At 45.0% G+C, this 19,539-nt stretch overlaps 5 protein-coding genes and 2 non-coding genes across 7 annotated transcripts in view; 3 read left to right on the top strand and 4 right to left on the bottom strand.

The window, feature by feature from the left end:
- Positions 1-138: 138 nt before the first annotated feature.
- On the bottom strand, positions 139-2,831 carry LOC109435941 (histone H3.1). Its single transcript, XM_088799734.1, has one exon. The coding sequence runs from the start codon at positions 2,814-2,816 to the stop codon at positions 2,406-2,408; it is 411 nt and encodes a 136-aa protein (XP_088655860.1). The 5' UTR covers positions 2,817-2,831; the 3' UTR covers positions 139-2,405.
- Positions 2,832-3,843: 1,012 nt separating this feature from the next.
- On the bottom strand, positions 3,844-4,570 carry LOC109435946 (histone H2A type 1). Its single transcript, XM_019714184.3, has one exon. The coding sequence runs from the start codon at positions 4,460-4,462 to the stop codon at positions 4,070-4,072; it is 393 nt and encodes a 130-aa protein (XP_019569743.1). The 5' UTR covers positions 4,463-4,570; the 3' UTR covers positions 3,844-4,069.
- Positions 4,571-4,614: 44 nt separating this feature from the next.
- On the top strand, positions 4,615-5,157 carry LOC109435954 (histone H2B type 1-C/E/F/G/I). Its single transcript, XM_088799730.1, has one exon. It carries the CDS (start codon positions 4,777-4,779, stop codon positions 5,155-5,157), a length of 381 nt encoding a protein of 126 aa, XP_088655856.1. The 5' UTR covers positions 4,615-4,776.
- A 4,728-nt stretch (positions 5,158-9,885) lies between these two features.
- On the bottom strand, positions 9,886-9,957 carry TRNAM-CAU (transfer RNA methionine (anticodon CAU)). Its single transcript has one exon. It is a non-coding gene; the product is annotated as a tRNA-Met (tRNA).
- A 332-nt stretch (positions 9,958-10,289) lies between these two features.
- On the bottom strand, positions 10,290-10,360 carry TRNAG-GCC (transfer RNA glycine (anticodon GCC)). The gene has a single exon. It is a non-coding gene; the product is annotated as a tRNA-Gly (tRNA).
- Positions 10,361-12,254: 1,894 nt separating this feature from the next.
- Positions 12,255-19,539, top strand: part of ZSCAN26 (zinc finger and SCAN domain containing 26) — an 81,496-nt gene continuing 74,211 nt past the window's right edge. The window contains exon 1 of the mRNA XM_088799723.1: positions 12,255-12,391. The gene's annotated coding sequence lies outside the window, so the exon portion shown is untranslated. The remainder of the gene's footprint in view (positions 12,392-19,539) is intronic.
- Positions 15,317-18,851, top strand: ZNF165 (zinc finger protein 165). Its single transcript, XM_019714145.3, has 3 exons — positions 15,317-15,727; positions 16,005-16,143; positions 17,861-18,851. Exons 1-3 carry the CDS (start codon positions 15,317-15,319, stop codon positions 18,775-18,777), a joined length of 1,467 nt encoding a protein of 488 aa, XP_019569704.3. The 3' UTR covers positions 18,778-18,851.

Consider the following 19,539-nt stretch of genomic DNA (forward strand, 5'->3'; position numbering starts at 1 on the left):
TGAAAAGTACTAGATAAAGCAGAGGCTGTCTTGAGAATACAGGTCAAAGATTCTGGTATGTTTTCCATATTTGTAGCAAGGTGTTTTTATTGTAGGCTTTGGAAAACATTTTGATATTTATGCCACTTAACCAGTTTGCCATTTCAAGAAATGCAGGTACAGAGACTATGGTTTCCGCTCAATGTACTTATGCTTTCAACAAATATTTATTACATACTTAGATATGCATTAAAGATAGTTTTGCAAGACTCCAAAGAAAACTAATGGGGAGTAACAAGCAAAGCACATAGCAAACGAGAAGATACTGGATATTAGGAGAGGGAAGAGTAAGGTCTAAGGATTAAGGAAGTTGCAAATAAGTGGAAACTATAGGAATTACAACATCAGCAGACTCGTGGTTTTCATATGTGCAAGCAAATGACAAGTTCTATATTGGCAGTAAGGCAGAGATTAAAAGAGATGGGAAGAACCAGAAGAGCTCTGCAGGCAACTCTGCTTTCAATTCTTTTCTATACTGATGACTCCCAAGTCTCTGTCCATCCCAGACTTCATCTCCTGAGTTCAGACGTACATATTCATCGAGTCCTTCCTGAAATTCTTGTAGATCATCACTGCTTTCCTGGTGATCTCATCTTAGTACTTGGATCACCACCCAGCCATTAACATGGGTCAGGTCTGGTGTCACTGAATATTCGTTTTTCTGTGCCATTCCTATAGCAAAACCCAGGATCCTTGATGGACTGATGAAAGCTTGTTGAAAGGCCGGAAAGAGCTTAGGTGGGAGGCTGCCAGACCATGGCTGCTCAGCACATGGGGTGTTTTGAGAGACATGGTGTATCGGTGTCCACATAACTAGAATGACTCACTGCCCCCGAGTAAAATTATGTAATCACAAGTGAAAGACTACTTTGGAGAAGTATACTGACTGCATATTTCCAGGATAGAGTGCCCTCCCCCTCCAGCAAAAGTATTGATCACTATAGACGGCCATCTCCGTTGTGGGCCCTTCCCGACCGATTAATAGCTTAGTTCCCCAACCCAGAAGGAGAAAAGGTAGTTACACACTTAAGAATACCAGTCTGTATACAAATTACCTTCGATTGGAGTGGGTGTGGGGGGTGAGGCCTGGAAGGGCCCTTCTCTCCAAATATTTTTTGTCTTCTTTTCCAGAGTTAGGCTGATTGCTGAGAGGGGATACTCAACACTTTCTTTAGCTTAAGGGGCTAATTCAAATTAAAAGCACTTTAATTTGATGAAATATTAGCATCAACCTAATTCTGTATATGGTAACCATAGGTCCTCCCCACAAACCCACTCAGGCACCTAACACACACGACCACAAGCAGATGGTGTAACGTCTGCAGTAGTGACCTAATTTCCAGGAAAAAATGGTACTAAGTATGTAAGGAAGGACTTGTTTCACAAACTTGACGGGCAGAAATGACAATGTACACAGCCAGTTTGTCAGGTAGTCTGGAATGCTTAGATGAGCAATGTATTGTTTTCCTTTTTTTGTATTAAAAGGATAATGTACACCAACTGTACACAAGTTGGCAGTAAGTATAAATTGAGGCACTAGCCTGTCAAGAGAACTGAAGAAAAGCACTTGTAAGGAACTTAACTGCCAGAGAAGTCGACTCAAGTAATTGAGCATGGTCTGAAGTACCAGTGAAAATTACAGGGACAGTCCTTTTTCAGTGTGCACATGTGTTGCTCTAAGAGCCGGAGTAGAGTTGAATCAGTGCTGGTAGTCTTATGCCTGTGGAACGCTCCTCAGGACTTGACCAGGCTCCTGGAAGCTGGCAAATAAAAGCCAGAGGCCTACTTTAGTAATTTTATACTATCAGCTCTCGGAGTAGTGGGTGTGAAGGAGGGAAACATTTAACATAACATCCAGTAGGTTACCAGGTGCTGCCGCTTAACAATGAGAAATAATCCTGAAAGGTAAATGCTATTGAAATCCTTATCTTCCTGAGATGTGGATAAATCAGCATTAACCACACCTCTTCTGCCAGATTAATGTAGGAAGTGGAGGTGCTCTGAATGCCACCTTACCTGGTTGGTACAGGTCCTTTCCTGGTGATTTTCTTTACGACTGGGTTACTCAAGGATATAAATGATAAGTCGCTATCGCGGCGGAAAAACTGTTGCTTTACCGTTAAGGAGCCGTTTAGCGCACACAATACATGAGGCATTGGAATCCCAGTTAAACCTACACTCTGTGAGGAACATGAAGTAGCCGTGGTTTGAGTGGGAACCCGGCCATCTATTACCCATTTCCGTCAAGTCTGCCCTCCGAGTGTCGTTAGCGGCCAAACCTTAGTGCAACAGCCACTCTCGGTGAGAACGGAAGTGGCTCTGAAAAGAGCCTTTGGGGGCAGGGGACGCTAACTGAGGAAAGAGACTTAGGCCCGTTCCCCGCGGATGCGGCGCGCGAGCTGGATGTCCTTGGGCATGATGGTGACGCGCTTGGCGTGGATGGCGCACAGGTTGGTGTCCTCGAACAGCCCCACCAGGTACGCCTCGCACGCCTCCTGCAGCGCCATGACGGCCGAGCTCTGGAAGCGCAGGTCCGTCTTGAAGTCCTGCGCGATCTCGCGCACCAGCCGCTGGAAGGGCAGCTTGCGGATCAGCAGCTCCGTGGATTTCTGGTAGCGCCGGATCTCGCGCAGCGCCACCGTGCCCGGCCGGTAGCGATGCGGCTTCTTGACGCCGCCGGTGGCCGGGGCGCTCTTGCGGGCCGCCTTGGTGGCCAGCTGCTTGCGCGGCGCCTTCCCGCCGGTGGACTTGCGCGCGGTCTGCTTGGTACGTGCCATAGCGACCTCGGAGACCAGAAAGCTACTCCTGAAGGCAGCAGCCTGCAGCAGCATATATAACGAGAGTACCGCTCTGATTGGGCCGGCCATCTGTCCATCACGGCTCGCGGGGACGGTATTGGAAGCGGCGCCCCCTTCCTGATCACATGAGCCACCGATGTGTTCAGACGGAAAATTAACATCTTCCTGCCACCCTTCCTTGCAACTTTTCAATCCTTTCTCCCCTCTACTGTTTTCGTGTCGTTTCTTTACAATGTTCTTGCCTTTTCTCGGCAGAATTTAATATAAATATTACGATGTATCTTGTTTGCTGACTAAAAATGTTAAATTCTGGCACCTGAAACTGGCTTTCTTTTGATCTTTTTGAAAAGGCGCGCGCTATATGTGATTGGCCAACTGATTTTCTTAGCCTCATTTAACTTCAGGAAGGCTCATTTCACGTCAATTTCTTGATTTCTCTATTTGAATTGAGATCATTTGGAGATCTTCCAAGGTTTTTGTAGATTTTCTAAATGCACCAAGACCAATATTAGCAATTATTCTAAGTAATTTCATATCTGATGTAACTACATGAACACAAACTTTCCACTCACACTATAGCATCTCATATAAGAGCACTCCATCCACTACGTTTCACAATTTCCACTGCGATGTGTGAAATGGGGCTAAGAAAAAATCCTCAGATTTGTACCTGGTACAAGATTCCTGTGTGTACGCCTTTTTCAAGTCCCAACGAAGCCGGTGCTAAACTCGGCCTACAGGAAACGGCTCCGGGGCTCGTAGCATCGCATTCATTTCCAAGTGATTAGGGCGCAGCAGAGGTGGAGAGGGGCAAATTGCAGATGGGTTGTCCCACTAAGATACAAAACAAGTACTTTGAAGAGCACTGAAAGGCTTCAGTGCTCTGTAGGTTACTAACCGTACTTGCATCAGATTATTCATCTTTGGCCAAGCATTGCTCTTCCCGATCGTTTTAACACCTAGGGCTGGCTGCACTGAGGTCATTAATTACCTGTGACACTAAGTATCTGTGTCCGTTTTAATGGGCCATGTTAACTTGTTTGAATTGTAGCTTTGAAGTGCATGTTTTTACTTCCCTAGGGTGTTTAACTAATGACATTTATTGGCCAACTGCAGTAAGAGTCACTTTCAATCATCAGCCACGAGCGCTTTCAGTGAAAAGGTGGGTGGCTCTGAAAAGAGCCTTTGATTAGGACTAGAACGACTGGAGCTGCCTGCGAGTAAGATCGCTTCTATTTGCCCTTGGCCTTGTGGTGGCTCTCGGTCTTCTTGGGCAGCAGCACCGCCTGGATGTTGGGCAGGACGCCGCCCTGCGCGATGGTGACCTTGCCCAGCAGCTTGTTGAGCTCCTCGTCGTTGCGGATGGCCAGCTGCAGGTGGCGCGGGATGATGCGCGTCTTCTTGTTGTCGCGGGCCGCGTTGCCCGCCAGCTCCAGGATCTCGGCCGTCAGGTACTCCAGCACGGCCGCCAGGTACACGGGCGCGCCGGCCCCGACCCGCTCGGCGTAGTTGCCCTTGCGGAGCAGCCGGTGCACGCGGCCCACGGGGAACTGCAGGCCGGCCCGCGACGAGCGCGTCTTGGCCTTGGCGCGCGCCTTGCCGCCTTGTTTCCCGCGTCCAGACATGACACAGGAAAATCGCCGGTCCAAGTGGTGTCTGACACGAATAACTCAGGGAGCCCCTTCTTATAATGCTCCCAGGGCGCGACCGTGAATCCGCGCCGAGTTAGGGCCCTTTCGCTTAAACCAATGGAGTCCGGGGTTCGAAATACTCAGATTCTGATTGGATCACGTTCACGTGTGACGTTTGCATCGTTTACCGCCAATCAGACACGACTTTACTCAGCGCCTCCTTTAAGAGGCTGTGGACCGAGAGGACGCTTGCGGTCCCTGCCGTGCTTTCCTGCCTTTTCCCGTCTCGCTGTGCGACTCCCCTGACCATGCCCGAGCCGGCCAAGTCCGCGCCCGCCCCGAAGAGGGGTTCCAAGAAGGCGGTGACCAAGGCGCAGAAGAAGGACGGCAAGAAGCGCAAGCGCAGCCGCAAGGAGAGCTACTCGGTGTACGTGTACAAGGTGCTGAAGCAGGTGCACCCGCACACGGGCATCTCGTCCAAGGCCATGGGCATCATGAACTCGTTCGTCAACGACATCTTCGAGCGCATCGCGGGCGAGGCGTCGCGCCTGGCGCATTACAACAAGCGCTCGACCATCACGTCCCGGGAGATCCAGACGGCCGTGCGCCTGCTGCTGCCCGGGGAGATGGCCAAGCACGCCTTGTCCGAGGGCACTAAGGCTGTCACCAAGTACACAAGTTCCAAGTAGGCTCGCACGTCAGCGGCTTTGTTCCTGGCCCCAAAGGCTTTTTTCAGAGTCACTCACTCTTCATAGAAATAGCTGGTGCGTTATTCCTGTAACCTATCTTCTCTTAGAGGCATTGGGGGTTGGCTTAGGAGTGGGAGGTAACTGAAAACACCGGCAAATGTTAGAAAGCTTTCCTCATCCATTCTTGTGTAAGCATTCATTCAGCGTAGTGCTGTGTTAGTGTATGGCTCTTTGAAAGATGGCCTGTTGAAGACTTTTCGCTTTGACCTCTGGCGCAGTAGCCGAATTTCTCTGTTGGTTACACTCTCAGTGAAAGTAATGGCCACATTCTGTTTGGGAGGCGGCGGTATTTGAAAAGCCCGCAATTTGCCATATAATCTATGGTATGCTTTTCAGGAGATTCTCTGGAAAGTAAAATTGTGACTCCTGCGTTGCTTGCAAGGAAGTCACTCTGCTCTGCAGCCAGAGTCTTAAACTCAACTCGGACGTTTTTGCCTTGTGCAGTGGTATCCTGGGCTACTCCATGTTAGAAATCCTGAGAGGGGACAAGATGGATGGACCTAGAGGGTATTATGCTAAGTGAAATAAGATAAGTCAGACAGAAAGACAAATACCGTAGTATCTTATATGTGGAATCTAAAGAACAGAATAAAGAAAACACTCAGGTACAGAGAACAAACTGATGGTTGCCAGATGGGAGGGGTTGGGGAGGCGGGGTTAAAAGGCGAAGGGATTAAGAAGTACAAGTTCGCAATTACAAAACAGTCTCAGGCATGTAAGGTACAGCCTAGAGAATATGGTCAATAATTGTGTAATAACTACGTGTGGTGCCAGGTGGGTACTAGACTTATCTGAGGGATCACTTTGTAAGATATATAAATGTCTAACCACTGTGGCGTTCACCTGAAACTAAAGTAATACTGAATGTCAACTATAATTAAAATAATTTTTAAAAGCCATCCTGAGACATAAGTCAGAACTCCATGTTTAAAAAAGAAGCAGACCCCAAAGGAGTCACCAGAGCTAGGGAGAGGGCTGAACTCTGGGCTAGCCAGCAAAATGGGGTGGGGACTTGTGGTGGGAGAGAAAGTCAGCTCCCCTCCCCAGCATCTTCAGATGGTTCCTAAATACTCCTTTATTGTATTTCACAGCTTTTAACATCTGCTACCCTTTCATCCCCTCTGTATAGATGTAGATGTGAACAAAACCAACTGCATGTGTGTCCTGGATTTCATATCCTTTTTAAGTTTTGTGCTGTGACCTTTGACCAACCTCTTTAGCAAGCATATCAAAGCTTTCTAGTTGATGATGATCTGTGTGCCTTAATGTGGACATAAATATTTTTGTTAGCAACAGCCAGAGTGGCATGACAACAGAGATAAATACGAGTATCAAACCGGTAAGTGTGGTTATAAGCAATCATCTGATCACAAGACCACCAGGGGGTGTGGCCCCTGGCACTAGCTACTGCATTCTCTGTGGCTTTGTCTTGTCAGTCATCAGTACCCTAGTTAAAGTATTTTAAAAGGTACTGTAACAGGGTACAGGTAGCAAAGAATAATTTGTGCAAAATTGCTGGGTCTATTCCCCTCTGACCCAATCTTCCTGTTACGTTACACTGTAATAAATTCTGTGATGGCCTATGGAGTTGCCTGCTTCCTCTTGGTCTGAAGAGACCTCGTTACAGTGGGCAGTACATCTTTGTCCCACCATTGGGCATGGATATTAATAAAATACAAATAGTTCCAGCTGATGAGTATGGAGAGCAAGATGGGGGACAGAGGTAAACCGGTCTCAGTCCCATTTTCCTCCTCCAAACCTCGTCAGATAGGTAGACACTCAGCTCTGCCAGAGAATTACTGCCCCCACAAGGAGTTTCTAGGCCTTGGGGAAAGTGAGATTTGGAACTCTGTACTTGGCATCCGAAACTAAAGTGAAGACTAATTGAAGGCTGATATTTTGAGGAATCATTAGTCTTGTTTGCATTCAGTCTGTCACCACCCTTGCTGCCAGCTGCTACCACGGTCTGTAATTCACTGCATTGTGTCACCTTCCCGGTCAGCTAAAAGTGACCTCCGAAGTGCCTTCCGGCAGAAATAATCTGTGTGTCTAGAAATCTCCTTAAACCAGATCACTTGAAGCTATTGCTAATAGTGTGACCTATGACAAGCTTTGTTTCAATCTTGGAAAAAGAAGCACAGTAACTCTCCCTTATGTGTGGGGTGTATGTTCCAAGACTCACGGTGGATGCCTGAAACCAAGGAGAGTACCACACCCTATATACAGTTTTTCCTATACTCACATACCTATGATAAACTTTAATTTATAAATTAGGCACAGTAAGAAATTTAAAATAGCAATAGTGAAATATAACAGTTATATTACTATATTATAATAAAAGTTAGGTGAATGTGTTCTTTCCTTTCAGGGGGTCCCTTGCTGAAGTCCTCGCAGAGGCTCAGTGCTTCCTGGCACAACACATTGCTGTCACTTGGAACATGTTTTCAGTTCCTGTCTTCTGGCCACACACATGAATGCCTTTCCCATCTTAACTAATCACCTATCACACAGTGTGGTCGTAACTTTTGCAGTTTGAGGTGCGCCAGCAAAACTAACACAAACTTCTTTTTCCTTCTTTACAATTTCACAGATAAAAGATTCATTCTTATTGTAGATGTTAGCAACCTCAACATATGATTTTCTTTCCCTATTAAGTCAAGAACTTTCATCTTTTCACTTGAAGCATTTTACAGCTTATCTTTGGCAGATCTGAATTGCCGGCATCACTACTCTTGTGCTTTGGGGCTGTTATTAAGTAAAATAAGGGCCATTTGAACACAAGGAGTGTGATGCCATTATCCCAGATAGCTACAAACAGTGAATAGTGTCTACAGCGTGAATACGCTGGATAAAAGAACGATTCATCCCCGGCAGGATGGAGCAGGACAGCGGGAGATTTCATCATGATACTCAGAACAGCTCAAAATTTAAAACATATCAATTGTTTATTTCTGGAATTTTCCATTTGGTTTCCTTGGTTGACCACAGGTAACTGAAATCTTGGAAAGCGAAGCCGCGGATAAGGCTTCTGTACTACACAAAGAATGCTTTGAGGCCCCATAGTCTCTGGTTGTTTTCAAAATAACCATCTCAGTATAGCTGTTCTCTTTTCATTTTCATGCTTGTTAATAAGAAACTTCACATAGAGAGCAGAATGAGTACCTTGTAGAAGAGTAGGAGGTAAACTGAATTTACCACTAGGAGGAGATGTTCCATCTATGGTGACAATATCCAAGAACAAACTGAAATTCCATTTCTTAAATAGGACCCAGGAGAAAATAGCGAGGAGTATTTTACCTTTCTTGGCAATTTTTTTTTTCTTTTAGATGAATCACACGTGCCTCGGGTTATTTGTGAGATTAGAAAGCTTGTTACTGAGACCAGTGTTTTAAAATTCAGCTGAGATGGAAATCGTATTTGCCAGGGGCGTATATGTAGGCAACAGTGAAAGTGGAACAGGCCCTCACCTGGCATCTAAACTGCATACTGTGATTCTTTACGTGTGATGGGAATTTCATGTGGAAATGAAATTAAATATAGTCATAAAAGAACTTTAATGATAGGATTTCTAAAACCTCCAATTTGGACCCAACTGAAAGTCAGATAAATACAGCCCTGCAGCCTCCCATTCCAGACATTATGTAAACATTAGCTATGCTTGTATATTTGGTCATGGAGTATCACGCAGAGATAAATGTCATATTCACGGCATTGTAAAGAAAAGCCTTTTGTGTGGATAGTCATAAACTGAATGCTTTTTAAAATAAGCCTTGTTACTTAAATGAAAGCCTAATGTGAGCTTTTCCCAGGCTCTGCAAAGAAAAATTATTCATTAAAAAAAAATAAAGGAAGAAAAGAAAAAAAAAAAGGAATGGGAGAGATGCACATCAAATTCATGACAGTTACCCACTGAGAAAATGGATATTAGGGTGGGGGGTGCAGTTGAAGAGTACTTTGATTTTACATGGGTTGTTTTTTTCTTTAAGTGTAAAAGAGATTTGTAGTTAATGTTAAATAGTACATCATTTCTGTGTAGTCATTTTTGTACTCCTGTAATTATTTGAAAGGGAAAGGGAAAGGTGAAGATGTGTCAAATACTGTTGTTTGGTGTATTAGACATTGCGGCTTTTAACATTACCAGATTATGAGTGATTAAGATGTGCCAGGCGGTGTGCTCGCTACAACAGCAACCACAGCGGGAAAACAGAGAAAAATCTTTGTTCTTGTGAATTTACATCCCACAGGGAAGACAATACTAAGTGAATAAATAAACCATACCCCACAGCGATAGTGCTAAGGAGGAAAACAGCAAAGGTTTGAGATTGTTGGGAGAATTATAATTTTAAATACTCCCAACTCCCTTTAACTGAATCTCTAAAACTGAAAATAGCTGCATATGGTCCTTTCGAACTCTAAATTTACATTATTGTTTACAATATGGTACTAGGTATGGATGGAAACCTTTCAGATCACAGCAGATGGATTAATATTAATTCTGTACTCTAAGACTGAACGTGACATTTCTTACTTAGAGCCTTTCTGATATATATATTTTTGGTTTTCTCTCAGAATTTTCCTGCAATGACAATACTTCCCTATAGAACTGGGGAAGGGACAAGATTGGTAAAATCACGTTTTATGCCTCCAAGGTCTTTCACAGAAAATTACTAGCAGAGGATGGTTTCGATCCATCGACCTCTGGGTTATGGGCCCAGCACGCTTCCGCTGCGCCACTCTGCTCACTGGTCCACTAATGGCAATTTAAAATAATTCCATGACTAGATTTCATTTTAAAAACTTAAAAAAATTTTTTTTTCTCAAAGTCTATTCGCTGTTTTACTATGCTTCCAAGAGGAATATTGATCCACAATACACTGAGTCCAAATATTCTGAACGTAAAATATTCGATATTTCTGTTAGAAAACAACCCGTCGTCAGGCAGCCCTCCAGTCTCAAAGTCAGAAAGTGGAAGAATGGTAAAGTGGGAGTCGAAAGTACCCGACCTCTGTACTCGAATGTTTTCAACACGATTAGATCTTACAAATAAGAATTTTAAAATAAATAGTTTCACTTGCATTGGCCGGGAATCGAACCCGGGCCTCCCGCGTGGCAGGCGAGAATTCTACCACTGAACCACCAATGCTTGGATGGTGACAGGGGGATCTATATTTACCTCATATAAAAGAAGGCTATAAGGTACGAAGTCCATGATCAGTATAGTGGCTTCATGGTTACAAGGGACCCTTGCCTTTTCTCTGTTTCTATTCTACCATCTGTAGCGTACACCTTCCACCCTCAAGGTAACCACATGGTCATGTTGGCTATTGGAGCTCCAACCATCAGAGAGAAGAAGAAGCAAAACGGTGCGTCTTTCATCTAAGGCAGCACCTTTATAGAGCTTTCCAGGAAATCCAAAGCATTATTATGCACAAAACAATATTTATACATTTAATTGAACGCTCCTAACAGCAACAGAGACTATGAAATTGACTCTTTTGCTGGTCGTATTGGTAGTCCTCTCCTGTGATTAAGAATCAGCCTTGCCTGGTTGATGAAACCCCAGGGAGAGGATTTATGACAATTGAATTCCTTTTGGAGACTCTGTCTTTAGGCAGATAATGGGAGGGGGCGGGGGGAGAGGGTGTCAGACAAAGCCTCTCAGTTTGCTGTTTTTCAAGTGCTTAGGGCGCAAGATAACCAATCTATTGAAGCGCGTGTTCTGGGGAAGCATATTCTGGTACCCTTCAGTAGCATGATAGAATTTAGGCTTCAACAGTATCACTCTGGCTGCTCTATTGAGAATAGACTGTGGAGGACACTGGTAGAAGCAGAGGGACCACTTAAAAGGTTATGGCGGTAATCCAGAAGCGAGATAATAGTGTATCGGCCCATGTTTAGGAGAACGGATGAATGAAATGCTATATCCACTAGTGGGTTATACATACTGTAATGAAAATTAATTTTAACTCAAAATGTGGATAAATTTTAGTAACGTATAGTCGAGTGAAAAGAAGGCAGTATCAGATTACTTATGATGTGATGCCTTCTTGATCGAAAACTCAAACCATATATTTGTTGGCCATGCATATGTATCGGATAGAACTATCTTCTATAAAAGTAAAGGGATGATAAACAAAATTTGTAATAGTGATTCTGTCACATGAGAGGCGGTATGGAGAGGGACAAGAAAGAGATTGGTAGTACATGTAAATTATTATTGTAGTTCTTACAGATTGGGAAATGGGTCCAGGAACGTTCACGTTTTACAGCCAGTGATAATAATCGCATTTCGTATATCTGAGTCCCGCCGGGGTTGGGGGATGAATTAAAGTCCAGGAAGGCTTTACGCGGGTGAAATCGGCGCTCGTTCTTGTGGCGTGGCTTGGACCGCAGGGCTCCAGACTGCAGTTCAGGCCCAGGCCCCGAGGGCGCCGCAGAGCCGAATCTGGAGCTACAGAGTTGGGGCCAGACTCCTCCATGAAGCTGTGAGAACGTCGGGACCGTGGCCAAGACTCCGGGGAGATGGAGTCCGAGCGCCGAGCGGACCGGAGACTTCTGGGAAGCGCAGTCCAAGCGGGCCTGTCGCCTTCTGCGCAGCCTCAGAAGTCTGGGTGGATGGAAACCTGCACATAGGACGCGGGTGCGGTCCTTCCACCGGAAGTGTCCGATCGGAACCAGCGCCGTGGGAGAGGTGAGTCCGGCTTGGGGACTCAAGATGTCCGGCGCTTTGTCCCCTCCAAATACGCAGTCCCTACCATGTTCCCTTCGGGACTGCAGCCGTTCTGTGACGCCCTGACCCGGGACCTCAGAGGAATCCCGAGGAAAGGTGGAACCAGGTTCGGGGTCTGAAGGGGATTCGCACCCGCCTAGTTCGAATGTGGTTTCCATAGTTACCCGGCCGCGCGTTGTGTCTGCGTGAGAGCTGAGGGGGCGTGCTTGGGGGCGGCTGGCGGTCCGGTTGCCGAGGGTCGGGGTTCACGGGTGAGAGGAATAGCCTGGCCGGGTCGGGCGCCACCCCGAAGGGTGGTCTGTTTCGGATCCGCTGCTTCCTGCCGGGAGAAGCTGCCCGGAGTCCGCCCCCGACTCCTTCTCACGGGAGGACCCACCGGCTTGTCGTAGGAAAAGTGGGGCCCCCTGACCTCCTCATGAAACCTATTTGCACGGTAGCTGCCTAGTGAGTATTTTCTGTGTGCCGGGGATGCAGTGAAACCAGCGCTGAGGCCCTGCCCTCGTTCTTAGAAGGAGGGACACCGGAGTGCCTCCGTGGGCGTAGGTGCTGTGGGCGCCTCCCAGACACGCTCTGCCCCGAGGCGCTGCCGGGGACACGCGTGTCCCTTCCCTCTCCTCCTCTGCCAGCGGAACTCTCCCGGTCATTCTGCCCCAACAGACGCACCAGGGACCTGGTCATCCATCAGGAGCCCTGCTCTTTCCGAACTGCCACCTTTCCGTGTTTTTTACGTGTCCGTTTCGCTATTTTTGTAATTCTTCCCTCCAACACAGTGATGCTCAGTGAATGCTTATGAGCTTGAAGTTAGTAAGACATTTAAGAACCAGCTTTAGGGGGAGATATCATTCCTTGAGGAATAGATAATTCTAGAGTTGTGGACTGTTTGAAATGGATGAGAAGTGATGAAACACCTGGAGGCCTTAAGCTATCTAAGGAGATGACATATGTTGTGGAACCGGCAACTGGCGTGATCACTGAAGTGTAGCGAACCGTGGATCATATGGCCAACTTTACTGTCCATCTTCCTGTGCTAGATGAGATGTGCCCATAGAGCATTAGGACACCACCTGGTAAGCACAACACATTTAGGAAACATAACAAGGAGTGAAATTAGACCTCTGTCAATCGATTGTCCTAGCAAACTATGAAGGAGCGAGACTCTCTGATTGATACCCATAGTACTAAGCCCTTTGCCCCCGCTGTCATTGCTGGACTTGTTCTTACTATTCCCACTCAAGCTGTTTCCAAGGCTCAGTCTGAGCTTCTGATCTTCGGTTCATTCTCTAGGAGAAATATTCCCGATATTTATCTTCAACTGCCCTTTCCGTGGATGGTGTCAAAATCTATAATTGCATTCCTTGTAACTTCCCATATAAATCTCATAATATCTGTTGGAAACGGTTATCCAAGTGGATGTCTCCAGATCATCTTAAATATAGAACATCCAAAACACGACTCACCTCAAACTTTCCTAATTTCCACTTTTATTCAATAAGTCAACAAATGTGAGAACTTAAGAATAAATGTTAATATTGCATGGTCCTTTACATCATGGAGTCAATTGATGAAAAACAGCCCAACAACTAAAACTAATACAAGGTGGTATGTGTTGTAGTCACAGATGTTACATATTAGGAGCTGTAGTAACTCATATTAGAGGTGATGAATTTCTGTCAGAGGTAGTGGAATTCTTAGTCACTCTCACTGTTGCACCCTACACACTGGTCTCACCATCAACCCACTTCCTCAGCTCTTCTCCTGTCCTTTTTGCCTTTCTGAATCTTTCTCCTCCTTTTTTCTCCACTTTAAGCCCCACCACCTCTAGAACTATTTGCTACCATTTGTACGCATACACACACATTTTCTCCCTACCTCAGAACTGTTAGAATAGTCAGTGTCTCCACCATACCACTTGTTTAGTACTGCAGCTTTCAACATTTATCCAGCGCTTTCAATGAGTGTGTTATGGAAAATGTCTTGTTACTTCAATGTTTTATATCCATGTGTGTTTTATGTCATTTTTTTCCAACTGTTTTGCATAATCAAAGACTGTTTTCTTCTCATTCCTTATACCTGTACATGAGAATACAGATTTTCCAGGCATCCGCCATACTAACCACGTCAGCATCTACGGAGCTGGGCCCAGGAAGGTGTTTCTAACAAAGTTCCCACGTGGTGCTTAGGCAGTGAGCCTAGCTCTAAACTCAAGCCTTTCTTGGAAACCACTGTCCAGAGCTTTGCTTGTGATAAGGTTCTTAAGAGAGCACGTGTCAGTGCAACAGTCAGTAGTCAACTTGATGAATTCTTTAGTGGACCTGAAAGATTGATATTTACCTGTCAAAATTGTACTCTCTGCTTCACATCTAAATTCCTGGTATTCAGTTTTTCAGATCAGAAAGCAGACTGACCATTCCCACATACTGATAAGACTTAAGGAACTGATATGCAATAAAAAGACTCAAACGTCAGATGAGAAAGTCGTGTTGCCAGTTTATTATGTTTTATTTTATTGTGAGACGATAGGCTTCATTGTCCAAGAACTGGACTGAGCTGTGAATCTAGGAAGGCAGAGAAGGAACTGTTGAAACAAAAGAAAAGCCGTCCTTTATGTTTCTGTCTTTTCATATTGCAGTCCATCCTGGAAATGAACAATACATCAATCGACACAAACGGTTTTGTCAGGTCATTCGGCTCAAAAGCTTTCATTGGCTCCCCAGTGCCTAAAAGATGAACTATGGATCATGAACTTGACATTTGAGGTTTTCTGGAGTAAGGCCTTTGCTTCTAATTTCCATGGACAAACCTACTGAACTTCTGCTTTCTTTCTTCTGTTCAGGCTGTTTTGTTGCTTGTAATTTCCCATTTCTCTCTCTCCCACGTCCTAGTCAAATCCTATGCGTTCTTCAGAAGTTAGTTTGTAAATTGAGCTTTCCCTGACCATTTCAGCCTGCTGTGCTCATTCCCATCTCCAACTCCAGGAAGCACTTCTATTGTTTTTCTCTTGGGTGTTTTATTGTCTTTATAAATTAGAAGTAATTGAATTGCCTGTATCATGTTAACATTTAATACTGCCTTATATTTATATTTAGTGTTTCTAATTTAAATTATCTTGTATTTAGATTTAAATTGTAAGCTGCTTTGAGGTAGAAATTTTGTAACAGTTGTGTTCACAAAGCAGATCTTCCAGTGCTTTCACATGTAGTAAATGCCCAGTACATTTCTGTGTAATAAAAAATGGCTTTTTCAGTGATGTGATCTTTCAACTTCCTTCACAGTAATAGTAACTTTTGACCCCTTAGGAGAACTCTTGAAACTGAGTAAGACCCTTCGCAAAGCAGAAGTGGATTTTCTGGTAATTCCTTCAATCCCAAGATGACAACAGAATCCAAGAAAGACGCAGCTAAGCCCGTTCTGGAGGATGAAAGACTTGTGATAGTGAAGCTAGAAGAGGAAGATTTTGTCTGGGGACAGGACACTAGCTCACCGAGAAGGAACTCTGTCAAGCAGGAGCTCTGCCGGCAACTTTTCAGGCAGTTCTGCTACCAGGATGCCGCTGGGCCCCGCGAGGCCCTGGGCCGGCTGCGCCAGCTCTGCTGTCAGTGGCTGGAGCCGGAAACCCACAGCAAGGAGCAGATGCTGGAACTGCTGGTGCTGGAGCAGTTCCTGAGCATCCTGCCTGGGGAGCTCCAGGCCTGGGTGTGTGAACGTCACCCAGAGAGTGGTGAGGAGGCAGTGACCATAGTGGAAGATGTGAGGAGTGGCACTGATGCAGCCGTGCTCCAGGTATAGAGGGCATGGCAGAGCGGAGCCCCCTGAATGGATGGAGTCTCCCCAAGGGAAGAAAAGGCCTGAGGATGATATCTTGGAAGAGCTCAGTTCAGGGTGCATTTGGGTCCCCTTTGCTCTCTGTTTGGTACTATACCCCAGCTTACAGTTGAGTCAGACTTAAATCTTCCTTCCCCAGTTTTGTATTCACACAGGAGGTTCTCTTTGTTTCCGGAAGATGTTTAATTCCAAGAGGGACTCTCTCCTAATCCCAAACATACTTTATTTTTCTCAGGTTCCAGTCCCTGGACATGGACAAGAAATGTTCAGGAGGAAGGTGGCACCTCCTGGACCAGCACTTAGTGACCAGTTCCAGCCAGTGGACACCACGGCCCGTCATGTTTCCTCCGAAACCCATCTCCCACTGGACTATGGTAAGGGCAGTGTTCTATGCGGTGCATGTCACTGAGGAGTGGGACAGTGCATGTCCCTTCTCAGACTAGTCCTAGTGCTGTAGGTGTTTCTTTATTACCTGAGGAGAAGTAGAGAACTTTTTCCTGTGTGTCACTGGTCAATTAGAGAGGGAAAAGTTTCATCCTTATCCAGAATATTTGCATTTTTCCATATGTTCTTTATCCTGAACACTCGTATGTCCAAAATGTGGGTTATTTTTACCTTAGAGGCAAATTAAAGGAAAGAAAGGTGAATGGATTGAGAAAATGTCAGAAAACAAGAAAAGAAGCATATGGACAGAAAGAAAACGTTCTAATAGAGAAGTGCATATAATGAAAAAGAGGCCAATGCGTGATGATACACTCAGAACATAATTTACAGATTCGTAGAACAAGAGCCATAATGTTGCCCTTTTTTTTGTACTTTTTACCTTAGAAAGCTCTCTTACGTCTTTATAAAGTTGGCCATACTTCTGGTGACTTCCTCCGTAGAATACTCATCTCTGTTCTAAAACTCATCTGTTTAAAAGTTCATAGACTCAGTATCCCTTTAGGTGCGAATGACACCCCCCCTCCCCAATAAACTCAAGAATAAGTTACAGTAATTTTTTCAAATACGCAGATTCTGTTTTCAAGGTTGTTTTGGAAACACTCCCATCCACTCTATCTGTAAATTGTACCTCCTGCCCGCAAACCAGAAATGCCTAACCCCCTTTCCTGCCCTACCATGTTCTAAGAAAGAAGACCCTAGAGCAAAGGGGGTTTGCTTGATTCCAGCACAATATGGAGCATGAGCACTGTACAGTCATGAGGTGCAAGGTAGGAAATGTGAGCACTGGACCGAAAATGGTGCCTGCAATCCGGGCTGAGGCGTTCAGGTGTGTTGTGGAAGAATAGAGATGAAAGGTTTCACTGTGGGGTGTAGGAGGATGAGAGGGTTTAATGACAGTTAGTCTGGTGGGGTATTTAGTTTGACTAGGAAGAAGACTAGTCCTGAGTCGAAACAGCAAGGAGACTGTTATAGTCACCTAGCTCTGAAGTGCTGAGGTTCTTGACTAGGGGGATGGTAGCAGAAAGGTAGAAAAAGGGATGTATATAGGGGACATTGAGCAGAAAGTAGTCACAGAACTTGATTGCCATGGACAATGAAGAAGAAATGGATGGATGGATGGATGGATGGATGTTTTCCTCTACACATACACATACACATACCCCAGAGTCATTTATAGCATTACTTTTCTCCCTGCATCTGTGTCCTCATCTGCTTTCTTTGAGATGGTGCCTCCCTTTCTCCTTCTAAGCCTAACCCTAGAAATATGTCATAGACCCCTCCGTTTCCCTAAATCCCTCAGTCACATTGCATAGTTCTTTCTCCTTACTTTGTCTCCACCCGGTACTCGCTGATGATGACCCTCTTCCCAATCTGTTCTGTTTTATCTGCTCATCCTCGGATGTCTGTTTCCTCTCTCTGCCAACCACTGCATACGTTACTTGCTTTTACCAACTCTTTCTTTTGGGTCCTTCATGCCTCTCAGGTGAAAGGCCACATTTTTAGAGTGGTCTAATGAAGGACCGATAAATAACAACTGTCTCCACATTTTCTTTTCTTCCAGCTCAGCAAACAGGTATTTACCTTTCTCTATTACTGTTGTTATTATTATTATTATTATTATTATTATTATTATTATTATTATTTTAGATAACGAGAGTGAAAACAATGGGGCTGTGCCAAATCTAGACCTTCATGAAGAAATGGAATCACAGAGAATTATGTCAGGAAGAATTTCAGGATTTGTATCAGAAGGATCTGCTGAGCCTCAGGACATCTGTAAGTCTGCAGGCAGGATAAAGAGGCAACAGGGAAATGAACCTGGGGAGTGTCGGAGACCATCATCTGCTCAGGATGGAAGGTCTAGCAAAATCCTCACCCATAAAAATACTCTTACAGGTGAAATAATAAGCCATGATGCTTATGAGAGAAGGTTAAACTTGAACTCAAATGAAGTTACACCCCCAAAACCTTGTAAACATGCTACCTTTGACCAAAGTCTCAAATGGAATTTAGGTTTTATTAAGCATCACATAATTTATGCTGGAGAAAAAATTCACCAATATGGAAAATCTCTCAAGAGTCCAAACCTTATTAAACAGGCAGCAATTTTCAGTGGAGAGAAAACCCATCATTGCAGCGAATGTGGGAAAGCTTTCAGACACAGCTCCAAGCTTCTCAGACATCAGAGAATCCACAACGGAGAGAGACCGTATGAGTGTAATGAGTGTGGGAAAGGCTTTGGGGGAAGCTCAGATCTTACCAGACACCAGAGAATCCACACTGGCGAAAGACCCTTTGAATGCACAGAATGTGGACGAGCATTCAGCCTGAACTCACATCTTATCCTGCATCAGAGAATTCACACCAGAGAGAAACCCTATGAATGCAGCGAATGTGGGAAAAACTTCAGAGTGAGCTCACACCTTATTCGGCACCTGAGGATCCACACTGGAGAGAAACCCTATGAATGCAGCGAGTGTGGGAGAGCTTTCAGTCAGAGCTCACACCTTAGTCAACATCAGAGAATTCACACAAGGGAAGACCTATTAATGGAAGGGACTTAAATTCGTATGAAATGCTAAGAAAATAGTAAAACATGAAAAACATGGAATACACAATAAATGTTGGGTGAGATGAATGACTGAACAAGCAGTGTGTCTTTTCTCTCTCTGGTTCTCTGGCTCTCTGTTCTGCATGTGTCTCACCTCTCTGTGTGCTTTCTGTGAGACTGGGGAGGTGCCTCTTCTTCCACTGACTTCCAAAGTCAAACCAGAATTGCAGATGTGGGGGAGGCTAAGAAGTCGTTTAGCCTCTGGCAATAGAAAGAGGGAGAAAAGGGCCCTCCTGGGAAATTGCCATGATCACATGGGGGTAGGGGAAGAGGAAGATTCCGGTAAAGAGACATATGGTGACATTCCAATACGTAGGCCAAAATCTATGTCCAGAGGTCATGCCAGGAAGGAGGAATCAGAAGAGCATCCAAGGCAAGAGGTCTGAATCCAGTCACTTAAATACAATGAGGGGAGTAGAAGAAAATCAGTCAGGAGTTGGTGTTACAAGTGAGGAATGGTGTTCAAATGGAACTGAACCTTAGAATTTGGAGGAGAAGGACACAGTACTGTAACCATGATTTTACTGCCAAATGTGCTTTGTATTTTTGAGCAGTTTCCTGGGGTGAGTGGACGGAGACTACATTGAGTGGGGAGCACTTTTGACAGCAACAGGGTCTTCCGAGTACTGGTAGTTGTGGAAGAGGTCTGAGCGAATTAGTACTGAAAAGAAAGGTCCTGAAACTTTATGCCAGCACATGAATGTGTATATTCAAA

The sequence above is a fragment of the Rhinolophus sinicus genome, chromosome 7 (genome assembly GCF_057876585.1).
Source record: "Rhinolophus sinicus isolate RSI-liver-muscle chromosome 7, RSI-T2T, whole genome shotgun sequence".
NCBI lineage: Eukaryota > Metazoa > Chordata > Mammalia > Chiroptera > Rhinolophidae > Rhinolophus > Rhinolophus sinicus.